Source organism: Cervus elaphus, chromosome 13 (genome assembly GCF_910594005.1).
Source record: "Cervus elaphus chromosome 13, mCerEla1.1, whole genome shotgun sequence".
NCBI lineage: Eukaryota > Metazoa > Chordata > Mammalia > Artiodactyla > Cervidae > Cervus > Cervus elaphus.
This window is the reverse complement of record NC_057827.1, coordinates 36,630,504-36,656,483: the sequence shown is the minus strand read 5'-3', so window position 1 is coordinate 36,656,483 and position 25,980 is coordinate 36,630,504. Positions and strand designations below refer to the sequence as shown.

The 25,980-nt window shown below is 56.9% G+C and overlaps 1 protein-coding gene across 2 annotated transcripts; it reads left to right on the top strand.

Moving 5' to 3' along the window:
- The first annotated feature begins 15,679 nt into the window (after window positions 1-15,679).
- Window positions 15,680-25,405, top strand: C13H15orf39 (chromosome 13 C15orf39 homolog). Of its 2 annotated transcripts, none has more exons than XM_043922023.1 (3): window positions 15,680-15,852; window positions 19,258-22,080; window positions 23,996-25,405. In XM_043922023.1, exons 2-3 carry the CDS (start codon window positions 19,308-19,310, stop codon window positions 24,361-24,363), a joined length of 3,141 nt encoding a protein of 1,046 aa, XP_043777958.1. In that variant the 5' UTR covers window positions 15,680-15,852; window positions 19,258-19,307; the 3' UTR covers window positions 24,364-25,405. The 2 variants fall into 2 exon arrangements, with proteins under 2 accessions (XP_043777958.1, XP_043777959.1); XM_043922024.1 differs by having other exon boundaries at window positions 19,258-22,132; window positions 23,996-24,131.
- The last annotated feature ends 575 nt before the right edge of the window (window positions 25,406-25,980 follow it).

Below are 25,980 nucleotides of genomic sequence, written 5' to 3'. Positions count from 1 at the left end.
TGTCGGGATCCAGCTTGGGGAGGAGTGGGCCTGGAGGCGATGGGCACAGGGCGAGCTGCTGCGTGGAGAAACAGAAGCTGCTCTGCCAGCCTCAGAGTTACTGGGGAGGTCACTGGTCCCTGCCAGTTGCAGGTTGGGCAGTGTGTAAGGATGCCCAGCCCCTGAAGTCCAGCACACGCTCTGCATCCCGTGTCTGGTGCCCTGGCGCAGGGCTCTGTCTGCCCAGAGTGGTGCCTTTCCCCAGACTGTGTGGGCTGGCAGCGGCCCTGTGTGGAGCCTCTGCTGAAAGCTGAAGACTTGAGGCCTCTCCGGCAGCAACCGCCTGGGTCCCTCACACAGTGCAGGGTTCTAGGCTGCTGCTCTAGACCATCCTGAGTCAGAGAAAGGCCCATAGGGCCTCATCCTAACTCCTAATTCCACCTCCTGCCTCTTTCTGGGGCTGCCGTAGGCCCACCTCCTCTGGGCAGCCTGCCTCCACAAGTGTGTCCAGCCTGTGGGATGTCAAAGACAGAAATGGGGCCCATGATGGGAGTCTCAAGGGATATACTGTGAGCCACACAGCATCTGCGTTTTCTGATCAGAGTTTGGTTTCCTTTTGAAGTTAGAGCAGACTCGAGGGTTTGTTTTTATTTATCCATTCCTATTGTTTATAATGAACCTGTGCACCAGATACATTGATTTTCTAATTTAGTCTCACAACATACCATTGAGTATTTTTACTCCTAAATTACAGATGAGAAAACTGAGAGTCAGGCGACCCAACCCCTGTCTATACGGTACAGGCCTTCCAGTTTGGTATGGATGGGGAGGCAGCAGCCTGGGCTTCAAGTGGGAAAAGGGGAGCCAGTGAGGGCTGTGCTTTTCATTTGCTTCCACTATAAGAAAGGAAGAAAGGTGTAAGAGTCCCGTTTCAGAGATGAGAAAACCAGCCAACTGTGTCCAGTGACTGACCTGAGCTCACAAAGCTTGCCTGGGGTGCAGCCAGGATGCAAACTCGCCTTTGCTAGTCTGGTGGAGGAACTCAGTGTAACCCCCAAAGCAGTGAGTGCAGGGGCAGGGCTGGGGATGGGGGAGGGTGGGCATGGAGTCAGGGGAACAAAATCAGAGTAGAGGGCTGTGGACACCCCCACCCCAACACCTACCCTATCCACACTTCCTTATCCCAGGCTAGGGGGCTTTCAGGATCCTGAGTGACTAGTGGGTCCTGTGGACACACACAGAGGCCACGCATACCTTGGCATAACAGGCCTGGCAGAGTGCAGGACACAGAACAAAGGGGGAATTCCCTGGCAGGCCAGTGGTTAGGATTCCGTGCTTCCACTGCAGGGGATATAGGTTCGATCCCTGGTCAGGGAACTAATATTCCTGCATGCTGCGTGGGGTCAGCCTTAAAAAAAAAAAAAAAAAGAACAAGTGAGTGAGCCAATGAATGTATAAATGAATGGGGAAAAGAATGAATGTTCCAAGGTGTGTTCCAACGATGTTCCATGTTCCAAGGTGTGTCCATTCGTGTGCGGCTGTGCTTCTGAGTGGTTGCAACGTCTGCTCCTGGTCTTCCAAGCTCCCGTGAGTCTGGCCTGGCCGGGAAGGCTCCATTCTAGGCATGCTGGCAGGAGCACAGGGCTGGGAGTGAGAAAACCCAGCTTGGGGTCTGCTTCTTTGCTCCCTGGCAGTGAGAGCTTGAGCAGGTCCCTTCACCTGGGACCCACCTGCACGCACCTGCACGACTGGCCTACTAGCCCACAGCCCTAGCGACTGCTGTCCACCCCAGTCCACTGAGCTCCATGAACTGTGAGGCTCTAGACCGATGTTGTCCTTCTTATGAGAAGAGTCAACAGCCCTGGACAGAGTCCACAGGCAGCAGGGTGGGCAGGAGATTGGACAGGAAATGGGGAGGGGTAGAGGCGGGAATAGGTCTGGCTGAGTGAGGGCTAGGGAGGGGGCAGGCCTGTACGGTGGAGAGGGGGCACTCTTGCTGTCCCAGCCCAGACCCCCAATTGCATGCGCACCCCCAGCTGCACAGCCCAGCTCGGTCCCCGCCCCCCCCCCCCGGATTCACCTCCAGGTCACTCTGGGTTCCTCACATCCACACTGTCACCTAGTCTGCCTGATTGCCCCACAAGGTGGGTGGGCAGTTATCCTAATTTTATACCCACAGAAGCTGCGCTTCAGGGAGGTAAAGTAACTCTCCTAAGGCAACACAGCTAAGAAGCAGCACAGGCAGGATGTGAGCTGAGGACGGGGTACCTCCAGCCCAGAGTGTGGGCCTCTGACCTTCAGTGCCCTGGCCCCGGGAGCACATTCTTAAGCTCAGGGAGGGCCCTCGGTCTACTCTGAGGCCTGTCTCGACTTGTCAGGGGTGAACAGCCCCGCACCCTGGTAGAAATGTATCAGATCACAGTGATGGTCCTGGCTCCCCAGGGACTGGCTCCCAGCCATAGGCCTGGGGGTGGGGTGGTGGTTAGCACTCCACCCACCCTGACTGGCATCTTGGAGTCAGCCAGTCAGAGGGCCCCTCAAAGTCCACAGGAGTGCGTGGGACTGAAGGGGTTGCAGGAGTGGATGAGAAGTGGCCCCGGTTCTGGGCCGGCCCTGACTGAGGACTGAAGCAGACTGTTCGTGGAGGGCAGACACAGGCTGTGGTCAGATGGGCCCAGGGAGCGGACCAGTTCTTTCACATCCAAGCCAGATCCTCTTCCTGGGTTCACCAGCTTCCCCTGCTGCCTCCCACCGCCCCCTCAGTAGAGCTGAGTAGTGGGAACAGTTGCCCCCCAAACGCCTTCACATTTGCCCTTGGTGCTCAAGGCTTTATGCTGCCCCTTCTAGGGAAAACTGGGGCCATGGTCACAGGCAGGGCACAGGCTGACCAGAGCCTCATACTTCCGCCCTCCGCCATCAGCGCCCGTGGTGCAGGTCAGAGGATGCCCTTGTGGACTTGAGGGTGCATTCAGAAGATCATCGTGGGTAAGGAGGACCCGGCCAGGGGCAGTGGGAACCCCGGATTGCCCCCTGGAGGCAAGGAGCTACGGGGGGTTCTGAGTCCCTTGGCCTTAACTGAACAAGCCCCCTGCAAGGCCTTTTGCCCTACTAGGATCACCCTGGTATGTTTCCTGGTTGTTTCCTCAGACTTGGGACAGGAGTGAGGATGGAGCTGGAACTGGAGAGGGGATGAAGATGGGCTGGGAACTGGAGGCTTGAGAGCAAGGGGCTTTATTGGAAGGGTCTGCCTGGCCCTCCCCTCCAGCAGGGAGCCTCTGGAGGGAGGAGGGATGGGGGTGGTGGTTTTGGCTTTCTGGCCTTCCCACCATGACTCACAGGACTTCTCCTTTCTAGAGAAGGGAAAGCAGACCTGGACCCTGCACTTTCTCAGGGTCCCAAGGCCTTCTCAGGAACTGGCCTGAGGAAGGAGGGGGAACACAGGCTCCCTAAGTGCTTACTGCCTGCCGGGCCCGATCAAGCACCCGAGAATACTGGGCACTTGAGCCTCAGCTGGGGCAGGAGCATCAGTTCAACAGTCAAAGACCCTGTAGCTCAGCAAGGTGAAGGGCCTCCTTGCCTGAGGTCCCACAGCCACGAGTGGCAAGTTGGGATTTGGGACGGGGTTAAGTGGCTGGTGGCTTTTTTTTCCCACCCGAGCATCCTTAAGAAAGCCATGCTTATCCCCAGGAAGGAGGCACTGATGGGGAGTTTTGGCACCAGAACAGTGAGGCAGCAGTTTCAAAGCAGTGGGACATTTCTGGACTCATTGCAGGGGCAGACCATGCGCCCGCCAAGTATCCTCCCCCAGTTGCTCTGTATTTGCCTTTCCGGCTGCTCGGGCTCCAGTCTCAGGGCTGACCACAGCCCGGTATCAGCCCCAAGCCACCCTGGTCTGTGGGTTTTGGCTTGGGGTGAGGCTGACTTCCTGCCTGTCTGTGTCCCCTGCACCGTCCAAACTGGTTGGTTACCTGGGCCTGATATGCCCTCCCTCACATCCTCCCCTAAGCCTAAGAGTACCTGGTGGGACCCCCATCCCTGTCAAGACCTCTCTCCCTGGGTCAGTGCTGCTCTGAGTCTGGGAGATGGAGACAAAAGCTGTGACACTCATCTCCTGCCCCATGGCCTGGGTCACCCCACGCCACTTGCCTGCCTGCCTGCCTCCTCCATAGCCCTATGGCTCACCCCACACCTCACATCCTGTGATTCTCTCTGGAACCTGAGGGCTGTTCCTGTGACTGTCCCATTGTTAAAGACGTGGAAACTGAGCTCAGTCAGGGGACATCTCAGCCTGCCCCTGACCCCAGAGACTCTCCACTGTGCTGCGGCCTCACACACCCTGACAACCTCTCACATCGCGTCACTTCCTTTTGTCTCCTACAGTGGGGCCTTTCTGACCCTACCAGCCACAAGCCGTCCCCACCCCACCCTTGGCTCCCTTGCCCCCTTCCCGTGGGGAATCAGCTGTCCTCTTAACTTTCCCTGCCTATCACCCTGATATCCCAGCCAGCCAGGGGTCCCTAAATAAGTAGAGCTGGTGAGAAGGTGTGTGTGGGCGCTGAGAAGGGTCCCAGGGATCACTGGGAGAAGCCTTGTCCTGGGAGGACAAGGCTCCCAGTCCCCTATTCCAATCTCAGAGGGGTTCTTCAGATGGTTCCACCGCCCTGTGCTGGGAAGCCCACATTGGCTGGGGGCACCTCTGGGTGCAGGGAGACTGATGGGCCTTGCAGCCTGGCCCCTGGGCCTGCCTGAACCTGCCCCAGCCCTGGGCCCTGAGGTCATGGGGACCTCCTCAAACCCCTTCCCAGGGGTGCTGTTCGAAGGCAGACAGGCCTGATGAGGTGCTAATTACTGAGCTAATTGGAGCTGAGTGAGCTACAGATGGCCTGGCTGACAGGAGGGAGGAACTGCCCAGGGGAGGGGGCTGCCCACAGAGGGTGAGGAGGAGGCCCAGGGCCAGAGTCGGCTGTGTTTGCTCAGGAATTGTTGATTTACCAGCCCTGGCCAGCTGTCTTGTGACACATCCTGGTCTCCTCCACACCCCAGCCCTGGCCCTGGCTTTCTCTCCACAAGAAGACTTGTGCTCTGAGGCCACACATGTTGGAATGGATCTTTTCCTGAGCACTGGGGGGCAGAGTGCTCTGCTCCAGGGAGACTGGAGGAGGAGGAAGATCACCCTGTCCTGGTGTAACAGGAGAGAAGGGGACAGGGCACAAACTTCTAAAAGAATGTTTTAGCCCAAGGACACAAATAAACCAATTGGAATCAAATGAGACCAAGATGGCAGACAAGACTAGACCTTGATCCTCAATCAGCAAGTGAAATGACACACCCAGAGGTGCCATGACAGTTCCAAGGCACTGTCAAAAGACCAAGGAGTGGGCATGACCCAAATCTTGGAAATCTCCACTCCTTCCTCAAAATAGATGGAATAATCCTCCCACTCATTAGCATATGAAATTCAGTTCAGTTCAGTCACTCAGTTGTGTCCGACTCTGCGACCCCATGAACCGCAGCATGCCAGGCCTCCCTGTCTATCACCAACTCCCGGAGTCCACCCAAACTCATGTCCATTGAGTCAGTGATGCCATCCAACCATCTCATCCTCTGTCATCCCCTTCTCCTCGTGACCTCAGTCTTTCCCAGCATTAGGGTCTCTTCAAATGAGTCAGCTCTTTGCAACAGTTGGCTAAAGTATTGGAGTTTCAGCTTCAACATCAGTCCTTCCAATGAACACTCAGGGCTGATCTCCTTTAGGATGGACTGGTTGGATCTCCTTGCAGTCCAAGGGACTCTCAAGAGTCTTCTTCAACAGCACAGTTCAAAAGCATCAATTCTGTGCTCAGCTTTCTTTATAGTCCAACTCTCACAACCATACATGACCACTGGAAAAACCATAGCTTTGACTAGACAGACCTTTGTTGGCAAAGTAATATCTCTGCTTTTTAATATGCTGTCTAGGTTGGTCATAACTTTTCTTCCAAGGAGTAAGTGTCTTTTAATTTCATGGCTGCAATCACCATCTGCAGTGATTTTGGAGCCCCCCAAAATAAAGTCAGCCACTGTTTCCCCATCTATTTGCCATGAGGTAATGGGACCGGATGCCATGATCTTAGTTTTCTGAATGTTGAGCTTTAAGCCAAGTTTTTCACTCTCCTCTTTCACTTTCATCAAGAGGCTCTTTGTCTCAGATGACCATTATATCTACTACTGTGGGTAGGAATCCCTTAGAAGAAATGGAGTAGCCATCATAGTCAACAAGAGAGTCCAAAACGCAGTACTTGGATGCAATCTCAGAAGCGACAGAATGATCTCCAAGGCAAACAATTCAACATCATGGTAATCCAAGTCTATGCCCCGGCCAGTAACACTGAAGAAGCTGAAGCTGAATGGTTCTAACACCCCAAAAAGATGTCCTCTTCATTATAGGGGACTGGAATGCAAAAGTAGGAAGTCAAGAAACACCTGGAGTAACAGGCAAATTTGGCCTTGGAGTACAGAATGAAGCAGGGCAAAGACTAAGAGTTTTGCCAAGAGAACACACTTGTCATAGAATATGAAATTACCCAGCCTATAAAAACTAACCACGCCAGATTTGGCGGCTGAACTCGCCCTCTGCAATGGCCCACACTCTGTCTGTGGAATATGCTTCTCTCTGAATCTGAATAAACCCCTTCTTACTTATCACTTTCTCTCTCACTGAATTCTTTCTGCCATGAGACATCAAGAATCTGAGCTTCATTAGGTCCTGAAACCAGGTACCGTGGATTTTGGCTGGGTTTGAGTCCCATGCACATGGGCTCAAGTCCCAGTCTGTGGTAAACAGTTTGGGGTGGCAGGTGTGGGGCTGGGGCCCCTTGAGGTGAAGTCACTGAGCTGGGTCATTGCGAAGGGGTCTGGGGCTCATGCCAGCCCTGACTCTTTCTGGATCTTGGCCTGGGCCCTGTCCCTCAAGAACAGACCCGTGTGGCCTGGAGAGCCCAGGGAGTTGGATTTGTGCTCTGTAATGAAGGAGGCTCACAGATAAGGGATGAGATTGCCGCCCAGAGGGCGGGGGGAGTTAGTATGGCCATCTTGATGTGACTTTTAAGGATTCTCTTCACAGCCCACCTTTCTGACACAGTAATTCTCAGCACCCTGGAGTTAGAAGGTCTTTGTTCACCTAGGGCCAGAACCCAGGCCTCAGTAGAACAGTATTTGACTGTCATTCACATCAGCCTAGGTGTCTCAGCCCATGGCAGCTCTAGCCACATTGATGCCCCGTGGCTCCTGACCACACTCTGCATTCTGTCTGGTCTCCAGGCCTTTATAAAGCTGTCCCCAACCCTCCCACCACCACCACCCCGCAAAGCATACTCTCTCTGCTCCTTTCTGCCTAGTTAAGTCCTCTCTGCTCTGCAGGCTCTGGTTCCATCTGCATCCCAGACAGCTCTGTGACCTTCTGCTTGACCTGCAGCCCTGGCTCCTCCACACCGTTCCCTCAGGGGGCCCAGGAGCCAGGTCAGGTAATCAGGAGAGAAAGCTGGGAGGCTAAACATCCCTCAGGTGAATGCTTGTCCCCACTTCTGCTTCCTCCTAGGATGCTCTCAGAAGTCAGTGAGATAGTGGGTATGAAAGGCCACTGGTAGTAATATAGGTTTAATAACACGATGACAATTATTCCAATTTTCCAAGTCCCCACTTCTGAGCCAGGCACCACATTAGGTACTTTCCAAGCTTATCTTCTCACAGTAACCCTCCAGGGCTGGAGTTTCTATCGTCTGCACTTTTGAAGGAGGAACTGGAGGCTCAGCGAGATCAAGCAACCCATCCAAAGTTCACAGCAACTAAGAGACAGTCTGTAGACTCTTGAGTCCCTCCCCTCACAATGGGGCGGGGGGTTGTTATTATTTTTTTTGCCAACCTGTTTCCTTCCCCCTTTCCCTTCCCTCCCTGCCTGTTACCCTCGGCCTGGTGAGTTTGCATCATTACTAGGGCTCAGGGGTCCAATTAGGGGACCTCCTCAAGAGAGCTGACTGAGGCAATCCCTATCTCAAGGGGGCCTCCCTGAGCCAAAGTTTTAATTAGCCATCACTGCTCTTCCTAAAACTCTGACCTGCCCATGGTGACAGCAGCCAGGCTGGCTCTGTGGCAGGAGGCAGGACTGGCACCCAACCCAGCAGCACAGCTGGAGCAACCCTCGTACGGGAGGGAAGCATGCCTGGGTTCCCATCCCTGCACAGCTCCTGTAGGTCCACCTCCACTTACCTTCTGTAATTCATTAAGTGGATTAATATAATAAATGAATTAAGTGACTTAACCCATTAAATGGATTACATCAGTTGATCACATTAATATTTATTATTATTGTTTAGTTGCTAAGTCATGTCTGACTCTCTTGTGACCCCATGGACTGTACCTGCCCCGTTCCTCTGTCCGTGGAATCTCCAGGCAAGAATACTGGGGTGGGTTGCCATTTCCTTCTCCAGGGGATCTTCCTAACCCAGGCATCAAACCTGAGTCTTCTACCTTGGCAGGCGGGTTCTTTACCACTGAGTCACCAGGGAAGTCCTTAATATTTATAGAGCTGATAAATTTAAATCAGTGCCTAGGACATAATTAAGGCTCAATGAGTTTTAGATTAAAAAAAAGAAAAATCAACTCCGCAGGAGTAGGGCAAGAAAGGGGCAAGGGCAGGGCACAAAGCTATTCTTGGACATGAAGATGGCACATTCTGGGGTCACCTGGCAATACTGGGTGACCCACGTGTGGGCTGTCAACATCTGTGATACTTGCCTCCTAGGAATGCAGGACGCTTGCAACTGAGGGCATGGCGGGGCTTGGAGGAAGGGGATGAGCAGGTGCGGAGGGAGAGGAGGCTGTGTGCCAGGCGCTACTGGAGCACATTATAAACTGGGCACTGCCTCATGAGCCAAGGGATACAATCCCATTCTACACGTCTGACTCTTTTGTGACCCCACGGACTGTAACCTGCCCTGCTCCTCTGTCCCTGGAATCGCCCAGGCAAGAATACTGGGGTGGGTTGCTATTTCCTTCTTCAGGGGATGTTCCCAACCCAGGCATCGAACCTGTCTCTTCTACATTGAGGCAACTGAGTCTCAGGCAATCAACATGTCCAGGGTCACACTACCACTGAGAGGCAGGGCGGGATTTAAAGGCAAAGCCCAAACCCTGTAACCTGGGAAAACAGACTCCTCGTGTCCCCACCTCAGGCCACAGGGTAGTACCCTCAGTCCCTAAAAGAGGGAAAAGTGCCCCTCTCTGTTCCCACTCAGCCTCCCGGAAACCTGAGTATGGCTGTTTGTGTGGGAGACCCTGGAGACCCCTGTAATGGGGCAGGGCTGTGGGTCTAAGCTGAGAAAACAATCAGGAGTTTCTGAGGCTGCAGATCTGAGGCATCACCCCCTCTCCTCCCAGGCACATGAAGCCTCCTGAAGGGACCCTGGCCTCAACTGGCCTGACTGCATGGCTCCCCACTCGGCAGCAATAGCTGTGCCAGCCCGAAGCCAGAGCCGAGCCCTTGGATGCAGTTGCCTGGTAACCAGCCCTAAGTGATGGAAACCCCAGTGGGCCATTAACGAGGGCATAGTGCCAACCGCCCAGCCCAAACCCCACTGCCCCAGCTGGCCTTAGGAAGGCTTCGATGGACAGTCCACCTGGCCTGCCCACAGTAGGACAAGAGGGTGCTCCAGCAGTGGGCCCAGGCAGGGCCAGGAGGAACTGGGTTGGCAGTCTCCCAAGACCTTTGAACTGGGGAGCTGGGGAAGGTAATTCCCTATGGAGGCCAAAGCCTGACCGAGGTGAGGCGCGCTCTGGGCAGGAGTCAGGATTGTGGGTACAGCTCGTTCAGGCCCAAACCACCAGCCTGGAAACAGCTGTGCTGTTCTGCCCAGGGCATGGAGGCCAGGGGAGGGGATCCCCAGAGAGAGGCCCTGGATGGGGAAAGGAAAGGAGGTGATTAGAGAGGCTGGCAGGAGTCCAGGCTCCGGTGAGGAGGGGAACAGCCTCCTGCAACAGCGAGGGGGAAGTGCGTCAGCCTCTCCCTGTCTCTCAGGGGCTCTTCTCTGCTCCTCACAACCCCAGCTCCAGGTTGGGGTCCTCCAAGGAAGGGGTTGCAGGCATCCAGGTGGAGCTTAGCCAGGTGTTTCTCCCTCCTTGGTCTGGGGGTGGGAGGCGGAACAAGAAGGAAGCCAGTGTTCAGACTGGACAGGCCTTCAGGAGACCTGAACCCAGCTCCTCAGTTTCCCCATGTTGACCAATGGGCTGACGCTGGTTCTGAGAGGTGGAGGAGGGCATGCAGGGGAGCCTTTGCAGCAAAGGCTCCTCTTAGGCTCTCACCTCTGGGCCTGGGGAGCTTTTGCTGCCTTTCTTCCCTTTCAGATGTGCAGAGTCCCGCTTTGCCATGAACCCTTCACTCCACGACCATGGCTTGACTTAGCCTTGTGCTGGGCACTGGAGTCCCAGCTCTCAGGTAGACCTAGGCCCTGCCGGGGACAAGGTCTGTCCCCAGGTTAGCAGGGGAGCCCAGCTTGCAAGCAGCCAGTTGAGTGGCTCAGCATGGACTTGAATTCAGAATGGTAAGAGGCCTCAGAAGAGGTGACCAGACTGAGCCTGAAGTTCTGGAAGGCTTCTTGGAGGAAGGGACCTGAGCTGAGCCTTGAAGGCCAACAGGAGTTAGCAAAAAAAAAAAAGAGCTAGACAGGCAGCCAAGGTCCAGGGAGAGAATCTTCCAAAGCATGCAGGTGTCACCTGGCAAGGAACTTGGACTCTGGGAGCTGCAGTGGCAGGCCAGCTGGAGAGGGTCAGTCAGGAGACAGGCAGAAGCCAGAGTGGAAAATTGGACCCTGAGGGCACTGGGGAGCCATGGCTTCCCAGTGGTGTAGTCACAGGGTCAGATGTAGGCATTAGAATCACTTTCCTGGAGTTAGGGAGGGAATGTTTCCCACTGCTTCCAGCACCTAGCCAGACCCCCACCCACCCCCACCCCAACCACAAGTGGCTTGGCTTTGGCACAGTCAGATAGGGGGCCCTTCCTGATTCAAGGCCCAGTACCCTATTTCTCAGGCTTCTTGGGCCACAGCAGCCCCTCCCCGACACAAGCATACATCATGCTGGAATGCCATGGTCTGTTTTACAGCCATCTCTCTCACTGACAGGAAAACAGCACCAGGGTCCTACTCAGCACAAAGCCTGGGGGTCCTCAACAGTGGAAGGAAGGAGAGGAAGGACAGTCCATCCATCCTGGCTGTCAATTAATCAGAGGGCTCCCCCCACCCCCCCCACCTCAGTACATGGTCTTCAGAGTGGCCTAGTGAAAGGCCGTCCCTTTTTCTTGATCTTTGGGATCCCCCTCTGAGAGACTCTGATTTCCTCTGGAGAGGCGTTCAGGCTCCTCCAGAGTTTGTAGGGACTCCCCACTCCCTGCTTATCCAGGCAGAATAACAAGTTCTGCCCTCCTCCCCCAACCCGGCCCCCCATGCAGAAGGAAACTCTGGTTTACCAGCACAGTTTTGGGAAGTGGCTCACCACACACTGATCAGATCCTATGAATCTGCCCCACCCCAGGTTCTATCCAGTCCCAACCCCCTGAGATGCCTGGCACCCAGGCCAGCAGCCACTGGGACAGAGCTCTCCTCAGACTCTGTGCACTTGGGTGGCAGAGGCTTCCTGACCACCAGCTGTGCCCAAGCCTTCTCTCAGAAGGGTTCAGGGTCACACAGTCTGGGGTTGGCGGGGAAAGTCCCAGCTCCTCCATTTTTTTCTCTCTGTGGGCAAGCCGCTTCCCCCTCCCCCTCCAGAGCTACCACTGGTTGAGAATTTATTATAAAAAACCAGCTGTGAACTCCTTGGATCTGCAGGCACTCTGTGACATGTTCTAATCATGACCATTTGACTGATGAGCAAACTCAGAGGTTAAGGGGCCTGCCTAACGTGACACAGGCCAGCAGGTCACACCTCAGTTTGCTTGTTTTTCACACTCCTGCCTCATATGCTTGTTGTAAGATTTAAATGAGATCACATCTATCATGTGATGTACAGCACAGGGCCACATTCAAGGAGTGTGAACTCCTTGCCTTCTTGCCTTGCTCACCCACTGTTGCAGTGGAATGCTGATTCTGACTCCACGTTGGAACTGTTTCATTGACTTGCCTTTCATTGCTTTTGTTACTATAATCATACATAGTGGCCTGCCTCAGAGAACCCTGCCCCTTGGCCTGACCAATAAACCAAAGTGCCTCTATTCAGGACCCTGTACACCTGTGGATGGCAGGAAGGAAGAAATGAACACATTCCTTTTCTGAAGCTTGCCATTCTAAGAGATATTTACACGATTAACAGCCTTTGTTTCCTCACTTCCCCCATCTCTGATCTATAAAAGAACCTGGCATCCAGACCCCAATAAGATGGTTATTTTGAGACATTAGTCCACCATCATTTCCATCAGCCAGCTTTCCAAATAAAATCATATTCCTTGCCTCAGCACCTCATCTCCGATTCATTGGCCTGTCTTTCAGGGAGCAGAGCAAGCTTGGACTCACCAGCACGGAGCTAGCTGTTCCTCTGCTGGGTGGAAGGAGGGGAAGCATGAGGAAGTGTAGAGGACAGAGCACTTTAATAGCAATCTGGGGGTCTCCCTGAAGGAGGCAACATCTATAGCTAGGTCTGAAAGGATTGGGGAGCATGTTGCTGTGTGTCTTGGAGAAAGACACAACATTGCTCTGTCTCTCTGCTTATAGATGGAGCTCCTGTGAGGAAGGAAGGAGATTTGTAAATAGCAGGTGTGGCCTCATTATAGTGAGTGACATTGTTATTAATAACCATGTGTAGGTAACAAGCTGAGGTTCAGGAAGCTGACCTTGCCTTCCCAGGGAGCCAGGAGGAGTAATCAGTGTCTAGGGTGGGGTGGTGCTTTTGAACTGTGGTGTTGGAGAAGACTCTTGAGAGTCCCTTGGACTATAAGGAGATCCAACCTGTCCATCCTAAAGGAGATCAGTCCTGGGTGTTCATTGGAAGGACTGATGCTGAAGCTGACTTTGGCCACCTCATGCAAAGAGCTGACTCATTGGAAAAGACCCTGATGCTAGGAGGGATTGGGGACAAGAGGAGAAGGGGACAACAGAAGATGAGATGCTTGGACGGCATCACTGACTCGATGGACATGAGTTTGAGTAAACTCCGGGAATTGGTGATGGACGGGGAGGCCTGGCGTGCTGTGATTCATGGGGTCACAAAGAGTCGGACATGACTGAGCAACTGAATTGAACTGACTGACTGAACTGAGGGTGAGGTGGAGGAGGAGAATCTGCCTTCGGAGTCTATGCAGCCCCAGGGTGTGTGTGTGTTGTGGGTAGGGTGGGGAGGAATGTCCTCCCTTCCAGGCTTTTATATTCTACTGTGCCTCCAGCCAGGAACCCCACATAAGGGCAGTATTCTCTTCTCTGCTTTGGCTCACACTGTTCCAATGGCAATACCATTTCTCCTCTCCAAGACCACAGGCTAAGAATCACACAGGGCAGTGGGAGGGAGAGGGGTTCCCAAGGCAGCCACCTTGTACTGGTTACTTTCTTTCATCCAACAAAAGCTTGATAGGCATCTCTCTCCACAGGCTCTGCACATGACCCTCAGGGTAGAGAAGAAGAGGGCAAGGTCATGCCTTCAGGAGCTCATGGTCAGCTGACACCCTACAAACATTTTAGGGTTTACCAGCAACTTCCCACACTGATTTTGTACAACACTCACTTTGGTCTGTGAGGCAGGTTTTATGGTTCCCATTTTGCAGATAAGGAAACTGAGGTTCAGAAAGTTACAAAGGCAACATCTAAGTGATGCTGAAAAGGAATGGACAAGATAATTAAGTTAATTAAGTGAAGACACTTTGTGAAGTGTCTCTGGATTAAGACAAGCCTCAGTGGGGCTGGGACTGTAGAATCTTAACTGACCCTGTTGGGTCTCATCAGCTTTATCCTGGCCTGGGTGGGCCCTGCTCATGCTCAGAGAGATTGGAGAGAACACCTTGTCAGCTGAGCAGACAACTTGACAGTCCTGAGACTAGACCCTGAATGCTGAGAACACTGCCCTCCACCCAACCCCTAATTACAGGGCAGAGACGGGGAAGTGGGTTTCTTAGAGGGGAGGGCAGAGTTGGTGAGGAGCAAGAGTGGGGAAGTACAGCCTGTGAGCTGAGACTTGGCCATGACCCCTGGCTGTCAACACACAAATGCACTTTCCTGATCCCAACCTGCTGCGTGACTTTGGGAAAGTCCCAACCTTCTTTGAGTCCCTGCTTCCCAGCTCTCTCCAAACTCAATTCCTAAGGATCCTCCAGCTCTTAACTGAGTGGCACCCTTTCTGCTGCCCCCGGGTGACCTTTACTTCCTCTTCCTCCCTGTTGTGCCCAGTCCCTGCTGCCCAGCTCCAGTGGCTCAAGCGTCATCCTTACTCTTGGAACCTGCAGTCCTAGGCCTGCTCTGCCCTCTGACTCAGGCAGGCCTGAACTTTGGGATCTAAGCAGGTGACCTGGGTGGTTTTGCCCCATGATCGTGCTTTGACCTTTGGTATGTCCACCTGGTCCCTCCCTCCTCCACGGCACACACCTGTCCCCAGTCCTAGGGCAGCCCAGGAAATGCAAGGGACCAGGTTTTTCAGAGAAGGCAGCAGGTGCTCGCTTCGGCAGCACACATACTAAAATCAGAGAAAGCATTAGCACTGCACCAAGGGGCTTCTCATCTAACATGAGATGGCCCAGAGAGGCAGCCCTTCCACCCCTCCAGCTCCTCTCTAGGTAACAGCCCAATCCTGGCTGGGAAAGGTCCACCCCATCTGACCTTCCAGGCCACACATGCACAGACCTGTTTCACTGAAAGAAATTTGTTCTAAAGGACAAGTGGACTCACTGAAGCCTCTTAGTGAACCTCCCAGCATCCTTATACCTGGTTCACTTTGCATGTGTTCGTTTCCCAAGTCGTGTCCGACTCTTTACAACCCTATGGGCTACAGCCCACCAGGCTCCTCTGTCCATGGGATTCTCCAAGCCAGAATACTGGAGTGGGTTGCCAGTTCCTTCTCCAGGGAATCTTCCTGACCCAGGGATCAAAACCCAGGTCTTCACATTACAGGCAAATTCGTTATCATCTGAGCCACCAGGGAAGCCCTGGTTCTCTTTAGGGATGGGGAAATCACCCCTTCCTCAGAAGGTATGGGGCCTAACAGTAATTGAGATAGGTTTGTAGGAATTTGCCCTCACCAGCTGCAACCGAGAATGAGGGGGAACAGACTAAGGAGCCCTTCTCCAGCCTCCTAACGCAACTGTACTAGCCAAGAGAGTCACATATTTAATACCAACACTTCTAAGCCTTACGACACCACCATTATGATATAATTTAATCCCAGTTTTACCGAAATGAGGAAACTAAAGCTCAGCAGGTCAAGTGGCGGGCACAAGTTCACAGAGCTAAATAGTGGCAATGGATGAAGGGTCTAACGGAGGCGTGTGATGGGCGCGCCGGGCGATGGCTTCGCGGAGAGCGGCGGGTACAGTGTCCGTAGCGCCGGCGGCCCGGTCCCCGGAGGGCTGGCAGAGGCAGGCCCTCTGCACCCCGGGGCTCAGGGGAGCACAAGCTCCCAGAGGCGCGGCCCGGCTCTGCCCCTGCTGAGCGGGCCGCCCCGCCTCCGCTCCGCCCCCAGCCCGCCCCGCCCGGGACCGCAGACGGCGCCCGGCGGCGGCGCGAACAGCAGCGAGGAGGGTGGCTCCGGGCTCGGTGCTCACCGCGACTTCCCGCGCAGGGCCCGGCCGGACCAGGACGCGCGTCCTCAGCGGCGCTGGAGGATGCGGCCGCGGTGCCGGGCAGCAGCAGCGGGAAGCCGGGTGCCCTGCAGGTAGGAGCTCGCCCACTCGGCGGGCGCGGAAACTTGGGCCGAGTTTGCGGGCGGCGCGTGGGGAAGGGGCGGGTGGCGCTGCCCCAGGGCGCCCCTACCGGCCGGTCCCGGGATGGAGCGAGCTGGGCCTGGGCCGAGGTGGCGTGGCTCCTACTTGCCGCGGAGTGGGGCCCCCGGCGGGCGGGCTGCGGGCAGGGGTCGCGCCGCTGCCCCGACTTTCCCTGGATTTCGAGGCGCCGGGGGCCTGGTAGCGCTCTGGAGGCCGGGTGACGGATCCGGCGCGGGGCTGGAGAAGAGGAGCTAAGGCCGAGCCCTCGGGCCTCCTGCGGGGCCCGGCTCACGTGGACGGCCCGGGCGGAGATGAGGGGGCGGCGGGGGCCTGGCCTGGGGGGCGGCTGGCACTGAGACGCCTTGGGGCCCTGGACGCGCCCTGCTGGGACGGGACGGCCCTGCGGTTTCCTCGCTAAGTCTTGACTCACCCTCTGGCCGCAGCCCAGGCTGGCGGGATCGCCCCGAGGCGGTGGCTGCCCGAACTCTGCTGCCGGGCCGCCCCCTGCCCCGGCCCTCCCGCCAGTTTTTAGATGTCGGTCCGTGGGGCCCGGTGCGCCGGCCTGCCTGCGTGCACATGTGTGCGGGGCCCCGAGCGAGGGGAGAACGCAGTTCTGGAGGGGCATCTGTGCAGATACGGGCCAGGCACGTACTTGCAGGCTCGGGTTTGCATGGGTGGCGGCCTGTGTATCGGCCTGCTGGGGTGCACGTGCGCCCCAGCGCTGCCGGGCAGGGCATGGGGACACCCGGAAGCCGCCGGGGCCGGGTGCAGCGGCAGCCCCAAAGCCAGGTCGGTTGAGGGCCGCAGGCACTGGAGTTCAGGGCGAGGCAGGTAGAGGACAGGGGGGTGGAGCGGATCCCGCCACCCTTCCCCCACCGCTAGAGCCTGGGCTGCCCCTAGATGCGGTTGTAGCGTAGGCAGGGCCCAAAACCTCAGCCGGGGGAGGTGTGAGAACACGGGAAGGAGAGCCGATTCAGCCTTTCAGAGGCGCTGGCCACAGCTGGGCAGGATCACTCTCTTCTTCCTGGTCTTGCCCAATATCTACCCGGAGACCCCTTAGGCGTTGGAACTGGGCCAGGGAGCTGTTTGCGCCCCCTGCTGTTTAGGGCAGGGATGGCACGGCGGCGGTGGGCTCCTCTCCCGGGCGCTGCTTGAGAATGGTCCTCCCAGCCCAGCTCCAACCTCAGTCAGGAAGACGCTGGGTGGCCCCAAGGGTGATGTGGCCTTGCTCCCTGGAGACCTGCTCTTCTCCAAATAATTGCTTGCCTCTTGGAGTGTGTGAGGGAAGGAGGCACCTACATTTGGGCTTAGTGTGGAGAAGGGCCTTGCTTGAGGGAGTGTGTGCTGGGCTCTCTACCTCCTAATAGCAGGAGGTCGTGTTACCCCCATACCCTTCATAGCCCTCTGCTGCTTCCCTGGAGCCCTCATATCTCCCCCCACAGACTTGGGGGTCCCAAGTGGCCTCACCTTTATTGGATGAGGCCCAGGGGTGTCGCAGGAAGTCCCCAGGGCAAAGGGCACACAATGGGCAGAGCCCAGGAGAGAATGGCTCTTGGGGCTGGGGGTGGGTATGGAGATGGTCCCAAGGAGTGTATGGGGGAAGTGAGACTAGAGCCCACACTTAATTAACCCAGAGCTCCCCAAGGGCAGGGGTCTCAACTCCCCCCCAAACCATACAACCACTTCTTGCAAAACCGCTGTGCACTGGGGTGGGAGGCTTTCCCCTTGGGATGCAGCCACCTGTTGTAGGGCACTGCCATCGGTATTGTTGCCCCGATGCCCCTTCCTGTCTTCTTGGGAGCATCCACTTCTTCAGGCTGGTCTGAGGTTGGATTCTGGCCAGGAGGTGAGACAACTCTGAGTGTTGCCTGGCTTCCTTGGTGGCACTTAGGCTGGAATAAGGGTGGTCACTGGCCCCCATAATACCCTTGACTTTTCTTGGCACATTTTCAAAATGTGCCAATCTAACTCTGAGCCTATGGGTGTCATTGGTCACCAGCTGAAGGGAGAGAGCTGCAGGGGGGGGGGGGGTGGGTGGAGGTTGGTCTTGGCTTGGTGACAGAAACCTGTGACACCTGGCCCATGGCCTAATCATAGCAAGATAGAGCTGATTCATCCTTCCTAAGCCACCTGAGGGTTTCGGGGAACAGGGCACTGGGGGAGGTAGAAGCAGGTCAGTGTGGTTCTAGCAGACTGGCCTCAGATGACCTCTCCTGGGCCATGGGGTACCTGCTGCCTTGAGGAAATCCACGTTGACCTCTGGGCCTTGGTCCCAGTCCTTGCTTGGCCTTGCTTGGGGACTTTAGAGTCTTTCTCAGGCACTCAGTTTTTCCCTCAGTACAAGGGGGTCATTGCCAACTAGCACTTTGTGACCTGTGGAAGCTCCCTCCCTGGACATTGACAGCCTCTCGCCTCCCCACCTGCTCCATGGTCCTGTGCTGCCCCCATGAGCCTTGGGACAACTGCAGCTTGGGGGCTGGGATGGACACAGGCTCTGCTCTCCTGCACTTTTGTGGGAGCTTCCTGTTGGTGCCACAGCGCCATCTGCTGGACAGTTTTTGCTCTCCTGCTGGGGTTCGTTCGAGGGTGGGGGTTACACCAAAGGTTCCCCGGGGCCACCTCTCCTGGGGATTACTACTCTCTAAAACCAAGCCAGTATGTGTCCTTCTGGGCCTAGGGACTTGGTTCCAGGTCTGGCTCTGCCATTTTTCAATAAGACTGACAGGTCAGAAAGTGAGATCTAGAGTGTCACAGGAAATCTGGATTTGTAGACAATGCCTGATTCCACACCTTGGCTGCTGTAGGAATCTGGAAGTCACTGTGGCATCTGAGACTTAAGAGCTTGTAGTGGGAAGTAGGAAGCCTGCTTCTCATCCCATCTCTTCCATCAATGACTTTGGGATGAACAGGACTCCTCATCTATATATGGATGGAAGTAGGAGCAGGAGGAGTAGCCAAGCAAAGTGATCCTCCGACTGTGCTCCCCAGAGTCTGAAACTTCAGAAGGGGTCTTGGGAGTCATGTGGAGTAAAGCTGAACTGAAGGGACTCCTGGAGTGGGGGTGGGGGTATAGTAGAGCTGCTGTGTAAGAATTCTTTAAGCAAAGGGTTTTACAGCTTTAGAAACAAAGTTGGCTTATATATGCATTCATTCATCCATACATAAATGGATGTACTTAGCATATATAAATCCATACATGAATGGGTGTACTTAGTATCCATACATGATTGTACTTAACATCTACTAAGTGCCAAGTTCTTAGGCATGGCAGTGAGCCAGCAAGAACAGCAGTTCTCTGTTGCTTGCCTGTGGCCTGTTTTTTTGACAGCCCCTGCCTCTCTTCTTCTCTCTCCCAGGTCAGCATTTGAGTAGCTGGGGCCCTGGAGGGCTTGAAGCTTTCACAGTGATGGCGGAGAAGCGGCCCCTGGGGACCCTGGGGCCTGTGATGTATGGGAAGCTGCCCCGCCTAGAGGCAGACTCCGGGCCCGGCCACAGCCTGCCCCCCTCTGCTGGTAACCAGGACCCCTGCAGCTACAAGGGTGCCTACTTCTCCTGCCCCATGGGGGCTCCTCCTAAGACAGGGTCTGAGCGACTGGCATCTTGGACCCCATACCCACCCTTGTACCCTACCAGCATGGCAGGACCCCCACTCCGAGCAAACAACCTTCTGACCAGCTGCCTGCTCTACCGCCCGCCCACAGAAAGCTCTGAGAAGGTGCAGGACTCTGGCCCGGTTGAGCTCCTGCCCTTTGGTCCCCAGTCTCACTCCTACCCAGGTCCCCCACTGGCAGCGCCCAAACCTGTCTACCGCAGCCCCCTGTGTTACGGGCTCTCGACTTGCCTGGGAGAGGGGGCACCGAAGAAGCCTCTGGATGTTGACTGGACACTGGTGACTGGATCCTTGTTACCACCGGTGGACCCATCTTGTTCTCTGCCCCCAGCCTCTGGCAAGGGCCAGTTCCTGGATGGCACTTTCTTGCGTGGGGTGCCAGCTGGGGCATCTGACAAAGACTCCTCGGTGAGCTTCTCCCCCTGCCAGGCCTTCTTGGAGAAGTACCGGACCCTCCATGGCACAGGCTTCCTAGCCTCCAAGTATGCGAGTCCTTACTCTGGGGACCCCAAACAGGCATTGTCCGAGGGCCCCCCAAGTCCTTGGACCCAGCTGGCCCAACCCCTAGGACCAGCCTGCCAGGACACAGTGCCCCCGCACTATCCGCTGCCCCACCCCACACAGCCCGTGCCTTGCCCGCCAGCCTGTCGCCACCCAGAGAAGCCGGGCGGCTATGGCCCGGTGCTCCCACTGCAGCCACTGGGAGCCCACAAGGGGGCCGGGTACCCGGCTGGTGGGCTAAACAGCCCCTACCTGAGGCAGCAGGCCATTCAGACACCCTATATGCCCCCGGTGGGGCTGGACACTTACGCCTACCCCTCCGCACCCCTCCCGGCACCCTCGCCAGGCCTCAAGCTGGAGCCACCTCTCACCCCACGCTGCCCACTGGACTTTGCCCCCCAAACATTGGGCTTTCCTTATGCCCGGGAGGACCTCTCTCTCTATGGAGCATCCCCAGGGCTTGGAGGGACGCCGCCTTCCCAGAACAGTGTGCAGGCCTTGCCAAAGCCCGGGGCCTTCCAGCGGGCATGCCAGCCTCTGCCTGCCAGCCGACCGTGCTCAGAGCCCACGAGGTCTGCAGAGAAGCCCGTGCAGGAAGCTGAGGAGAAGATGTGGCTGCCTAGCTGCAGGAAGGAGCAGCCCCAGCCCCGGCTCGATGAGCACCCCGGGGCACCCATTGTCATCGGAGATAGTCCAGTTCCGCGCACCCCACCACCACTCCCACCCTGTGCCCAGGAGCGCCAGTCTCTGCCACAGAACGAGGGCTCACTGCCCCCCAGCTCTCCACCCATGCCGGTCATCGACAACGTCTTCAGCCTGGCCCCCTACCGTGACTACCTGGACGTGCCGGCACCTGAGGCCCCAGCTGAGCCTGAACCGGCCCCAGCCCCCAATGAGAGCCACGACAAAGACTGTGGGAGGTCCCTGCCTGCCCAGGAAGCCCCCTCCAGTGAGCACCCCTCACTTAAGGAGGAGGTAGCTCTGGACTTGAGTGTGAAGAAGACCGCCGCTGAGGCCTCCCCCACCAAGGTCCCCCCCACCAAGGTCCCTCATCCCGTGGGACGTGCCAAGCCCACTGCATCTGTGGATGTGCCAGCTACAGGGAACACCGTCTCCAACGTGCCAGGTGTGGGGGACACAGTCTCTGATCCACGGGGCCTGCAAAAGGCAGTCACAGAGGCGCCAGAACCACCTGGGGTGCCAGTGACCACAGAGGCCACCCCCAGGACCAACTTCCACAGCTCGGTGGCCTTCATGTTCCGAAAGTTCAAGATCATCCGACCAGCACCCTTGCCTGCAACTACGGTCCCCGCCGCACCCAGCTTGGCCCCTGCCCCGGCCCCGCCCGCGCCCGTGCCCACCCCCACCCCTGTGCCCCCTGGACTACAGATGCTCACCCAGCCCTTGCCCATGGCCTGCTTCGGCCTGACACTGCCCAGCCCTCCAGCTGTAGCCATGGCCTCCCCCGCCTCTGCGCCTGCCCCAGCTCCGTCGCCTGCTCCGGCTCCGGCTCCGGCTCCGGCTCCCGCTCCGGTTGCTGGCCCCTCCCCAGCTTCAACCCCTGCCACGGCTGACTCCTCAGAGCAGCACTTCGCAGGACTGCATGCATCCTTGTGTGACGCCATCTCGGGCTCCGTGGCCCACTCCCCACCTGAAAAGCTGCGCGAGTGGCTTGAGACGTCTGGGCCCTGGGGCCGGGCAGCGTGGCAGGACTGCCAGGGCGTGCAGGGGCTGCTGGGCAAGCTGCTCTCGCAGCTGCAGAGCTTCGTGTGCACGCAGCAGTGCCCCTTCCCCCACGTGGTGCGGGCCGGGGCCATCTTCGTGCCCATCCACCTGGTGAAGGAGCGGCTATTCCCGCGGCTGCCGCCCGCCTCCGTGGACCACGTGCTGCAGGAGCACCGCGTGGAGCTGCGGCCCACCACGCTGTCGGAGGAGCGGGCCCTGCGGGAGCGCGCCCTGCACGGCTGCACCTCGCGCATGCTGAAGCTGCTGGCGCTGCGCCAGCTGCCCGACATCTACCCGGACCTGCTGGGCCTGCAGTGGCGGGACTGCGTCCGCCGCCAGCTGGGTGAGCATGGGGCCACCCCCGTGGCCGCCGGAGCTGTGTGAGCGAGTGGCAGGTGTGTGGGCTGTGTGAGTGGTCCTCGCTGGGGGCTGAGGGATTCCTGGGCCTCTGGGAAGGACTTGTGCCTGGTAGGGGGGAAAGGCAGGGGCTGGCTTTCTGGGAGGGGGGGGGGCCCGACCCCTCTTCACCCCTAGTGTCAACGAGCACCTTCACGGCCTCCTCTGCAAGCCCCTGAGCATGTCAGCTTGCCAGCTGCTCTGCCCCCAGGGAAACGTGGCCTTCCCTCCCGGATCCCTGCGCCCTCACTCCCTCTGTTGGGCCTTTTCCATCTTTGGTGCAAGTTTCTCCTCTGGTGTTCCTGGGGCTCTGACCAGGCCCTGTGTTCTGTCTGAGGTCATTTCCCTTGTGTGTGTCCTGCCCCACCTCCCCACTTCTGAGCTCAAGCCCCAAGTCCCTGACTGCTTGCTGGGCTTAATGCACCTGGGGTCTCTCCCGACCCTTAAACTCCTTCCAACCCCCCTCCTGAGCATCTGTCTGAGTTTGCTTCCCACCCCAGTCTGTCCCGGCTCAGCGAGCAGCTCTGTACTCACCCAGCACTCAGCGAGTGGTTCCCCAGTCCTCCCAGGTAGACACTGGAGTTGCCTGTAAGTCGGAGTGTTGTTTTGGGGTTTGCTTTATCCTGCCGCATGAAGTCTGTGCGTGGTGTGTTCCCATGTGACCTTCTGGTGTCTGAGGGTGTCTTCTGCATCAGATCAGGTAGCTGGACCTTGCTCTCGGGAGGGGCTGCAGTGCCGCACGGGTGGACCATTATCATCACACTTAGCCAGGGCTTTGGTGATGGCGCCGAGTGGTGTCCGTCGCTACCTGTCCTGCTTCAGGACATCTGGCATTGAAGGCCGAGGCCTCCTCTGTAGTCCGCCACCCACCTGATCTTCCATCCTCCAGGCCCCTGGCTCTGTCTCCGCAGAAACTCTTTGCTGTCCCCTTCCCATCCTGGCAGCCTTCCCCTGGACTTTCATCTGGTCCTGGCTCCATAGTGAGGAGACCTGAGGCAACAAGGTGTAGATGTGAAGCTTCAGGGTCTGAGTGAGGAGCATTGCTGACCACTGAACACTTAAGAAATTGAGTCATTTGCCCTAATGGGGTGCAAAAAACATGCAAATACAAGTATTCTATTCTTGGATGAAAAAGAATGAAGGTGGGTGTCAATGCCTCATTCACAAGTCCCCCAGCCAGCCTTATTTCTACATTTGGGCTCTCTGGGGCCCACAGAGGGGCAGGTCCGTTTTTCCTGCGCTGCCTGCTGGGCAGTGGGGTCCAGGCCCATCACAGTTCCCTCCTATTCTGACCGAGCCTGTGAGAGTGGGGCCCAGCTTCCTGCCTCTGGCTGTGTTTTGGGGCCCCAGTCTCCACCCTCCCGTATCTTTGTGGAGCTGCTCCTCAGAGGTGTCCTTAGACAGGGCTCCCCTGACAGCCTGCCTTCCAAGCAGGAGCCCCCTCCCACCCCTCCACCCCTTCCTCCCCCCACTCCCCTCAGGCAATGCTCTGGGGGTGATGTGGCAGGGCTCCCTCTGTTCCTCAGTTTTCATAGCTGTTTAGTGAGCCTTTAGATCAGACCAGTGGTTTCTGGCCTGTTGAGCCCCTTTCCTCTCGTCTTTGTGCCCAGACAGGCCCTGGCGGGGGGCCCTCATCAGACAGAGTGCTGGCCTCACCTGAGGAGAGGCCCGCCCTTTTGGCTTGATGGGCTGGACAGTCTAGCCAGTGGGCACATGCTGGGAAGGGTCGTGATGTCTGTGACCTTACCAGGGCTGCCCTCACCTGGGACAGCAGAACCACTGTTTTAGCTGGTTTTGGGGGCCCAAAGATGGGACCTGAGTGTGTTCGGGGTCTACAGCCTGACAGTATGTTCATTTTCCAGGTGACTTTAACACTGAGCCTGGATCAGTGCCCTCTTCGGAATCCACCGTGGCCAGAGAGGAGCCAGGGAGCCTAGACCTGACTTGGAAGTCGGCTGCCCCCAAAGCCAAAAAGCCAGGGAGGAAGCCATCAACCCCTGGCCCAGAAAAAGCAGAGGCGACTGCTGTGGGAGGATCCCCAGGGGCCTCCCCCACCCCTGCTGCTGGTGCCAGCTTGCCCAGCCCCACGGTGAAGGCACGCTTCCGCAGCCTGCTCGAATCTGCCTGGCTCAATGGCCTGGCACTGCCCACTTGGGGCCACAAGGCCTCGGGACCAGACCGGACCGCACCACGCCCGCAGCTGTTGGGCAGCCAGAGCCACCAGCTGTAACCTTGGGTCACCACTGCTGTTTGGAGATCTGTGGATCGCTCTAAGCCCCGCTTCTGCCGTTCCAGCTACTGAGGGCCAGGAGTGGACACGGCCTTGCGGTTTTTCCAGCTCTTACCCTGCTCCCCGCCCCTCACCCCAGGCTGGGCTGAGAGCCCCTGAACTTTTAACTTGAGGGCGTTTATCAGAAAGGATATTTCCTATTAGAGAAAACGTGTGGGCCTTGGAGCACAACAGACTTGGGCTTGACTCCTGGCTCCTGTTCCTTGCTGTGTAACCGGGCAGGCCACTGCCCCTCTTGTGCCCACGGTTCTCCCTTTGTAAAATAGCACAACACGGCCTACCTCATATGGTTGTTGTGGAGTGATGCCCGACACACACCCGTCACGGTTTGCTCTCTGCTTCCTGCCCCAGGACAGGAGACAGGATCTCGGCTGGGGCCTTCCTCTAGAGAGTCTGTGTGTGTCATCTTAGAGTGGCCCCTTGTCCAGTGTACGTGGCTCACACACTTTCTAGAGTCGTTTCCGAGGAAAGCTTAGAGCTGCAGCCCCAGCGTTTGGGGTTTGACCCTAACCCCCCCAGTCTGGAGCTCCCTGAGGGAGCCCCTCCCCTTCCACAGGGGTACAGGGATACAGCCCGGGGCTGGCATCCTTGTCCTGAGCCTGCTGCTTTCACCCCTGGGAAGCCTGGCCTGTGATGAACTGACCCAGTGACTTCCCTGCGCTGCTGCCGTGACCTGGTGCATTTTCCCAAGGAAGTTGTGTGTTTGCAGGAAGCCAAGCAGCTACAGGGACTCAGGGACTAAAAGGGACAGGCTGAGTGACAGCTCAGCCCTGGATGTCTCCGAAGATGTCAACTAAGGATTTTGGCCCTCCCCACACCAGGGCTCCATCAGCCAGGCCTGCTGTGGCTTAGCTCCTTGCAGAGTGCTGAACTGAGCCAGAGGCTGGCAAGTTGGGCCCCTGGCCTAGTTAAGGTTTGTAATAAGGCTGTGGGCCCTGGAGACAGGCCATTAAACATTAAAAATATTTGGGTTGTTTTTGGACCTGAGGCTTGACTTTGTCTTAATGAGGTAAGGGGTGTGGGTCATATGTTGGTTCCATGTGTCGTCACCAGGTCCCTCGCCCTTCATTCAGAGTCTGTAGCTCTCTGCTCCCAGCCCACATGTGCCGAGGCTCTCCAGCACCCTCTGCCCGCTAGCTCTGGCCATGTTTGTCCTGGGGGTTGCTAGTCTATGACCCACGTCCCATCGAGAAATGCTGGTCACCAGACACCATTGCATACCCCTCTCCCAGGACCAAGGACATGCCTGCCAAGTTCTAAGTGGGACAGAGCTGTCCCCATCCCCCCCACCCCACCCCTGGGACAGCCCCTCTCACATCTTAGCTGGACTTAGGTTCCCTTCAGACACCTTGCCTCTGCTGGCCTGTATTCCTACAGGTTTGTTCTCAGGGCTGCCGAGGTTGCTTCCTAACCATCCACCTGGGTATAGCTAGTCCATGAAGGCTGGTCACACCTACCAGTATCAACCCTAATATCTGTGGGTTTTCTCTGAGCTCAGCTACACTATTGTGTAGACCCGTTGCCTCCTGTACTCCTAACCATACAGGCCTGAGGAGT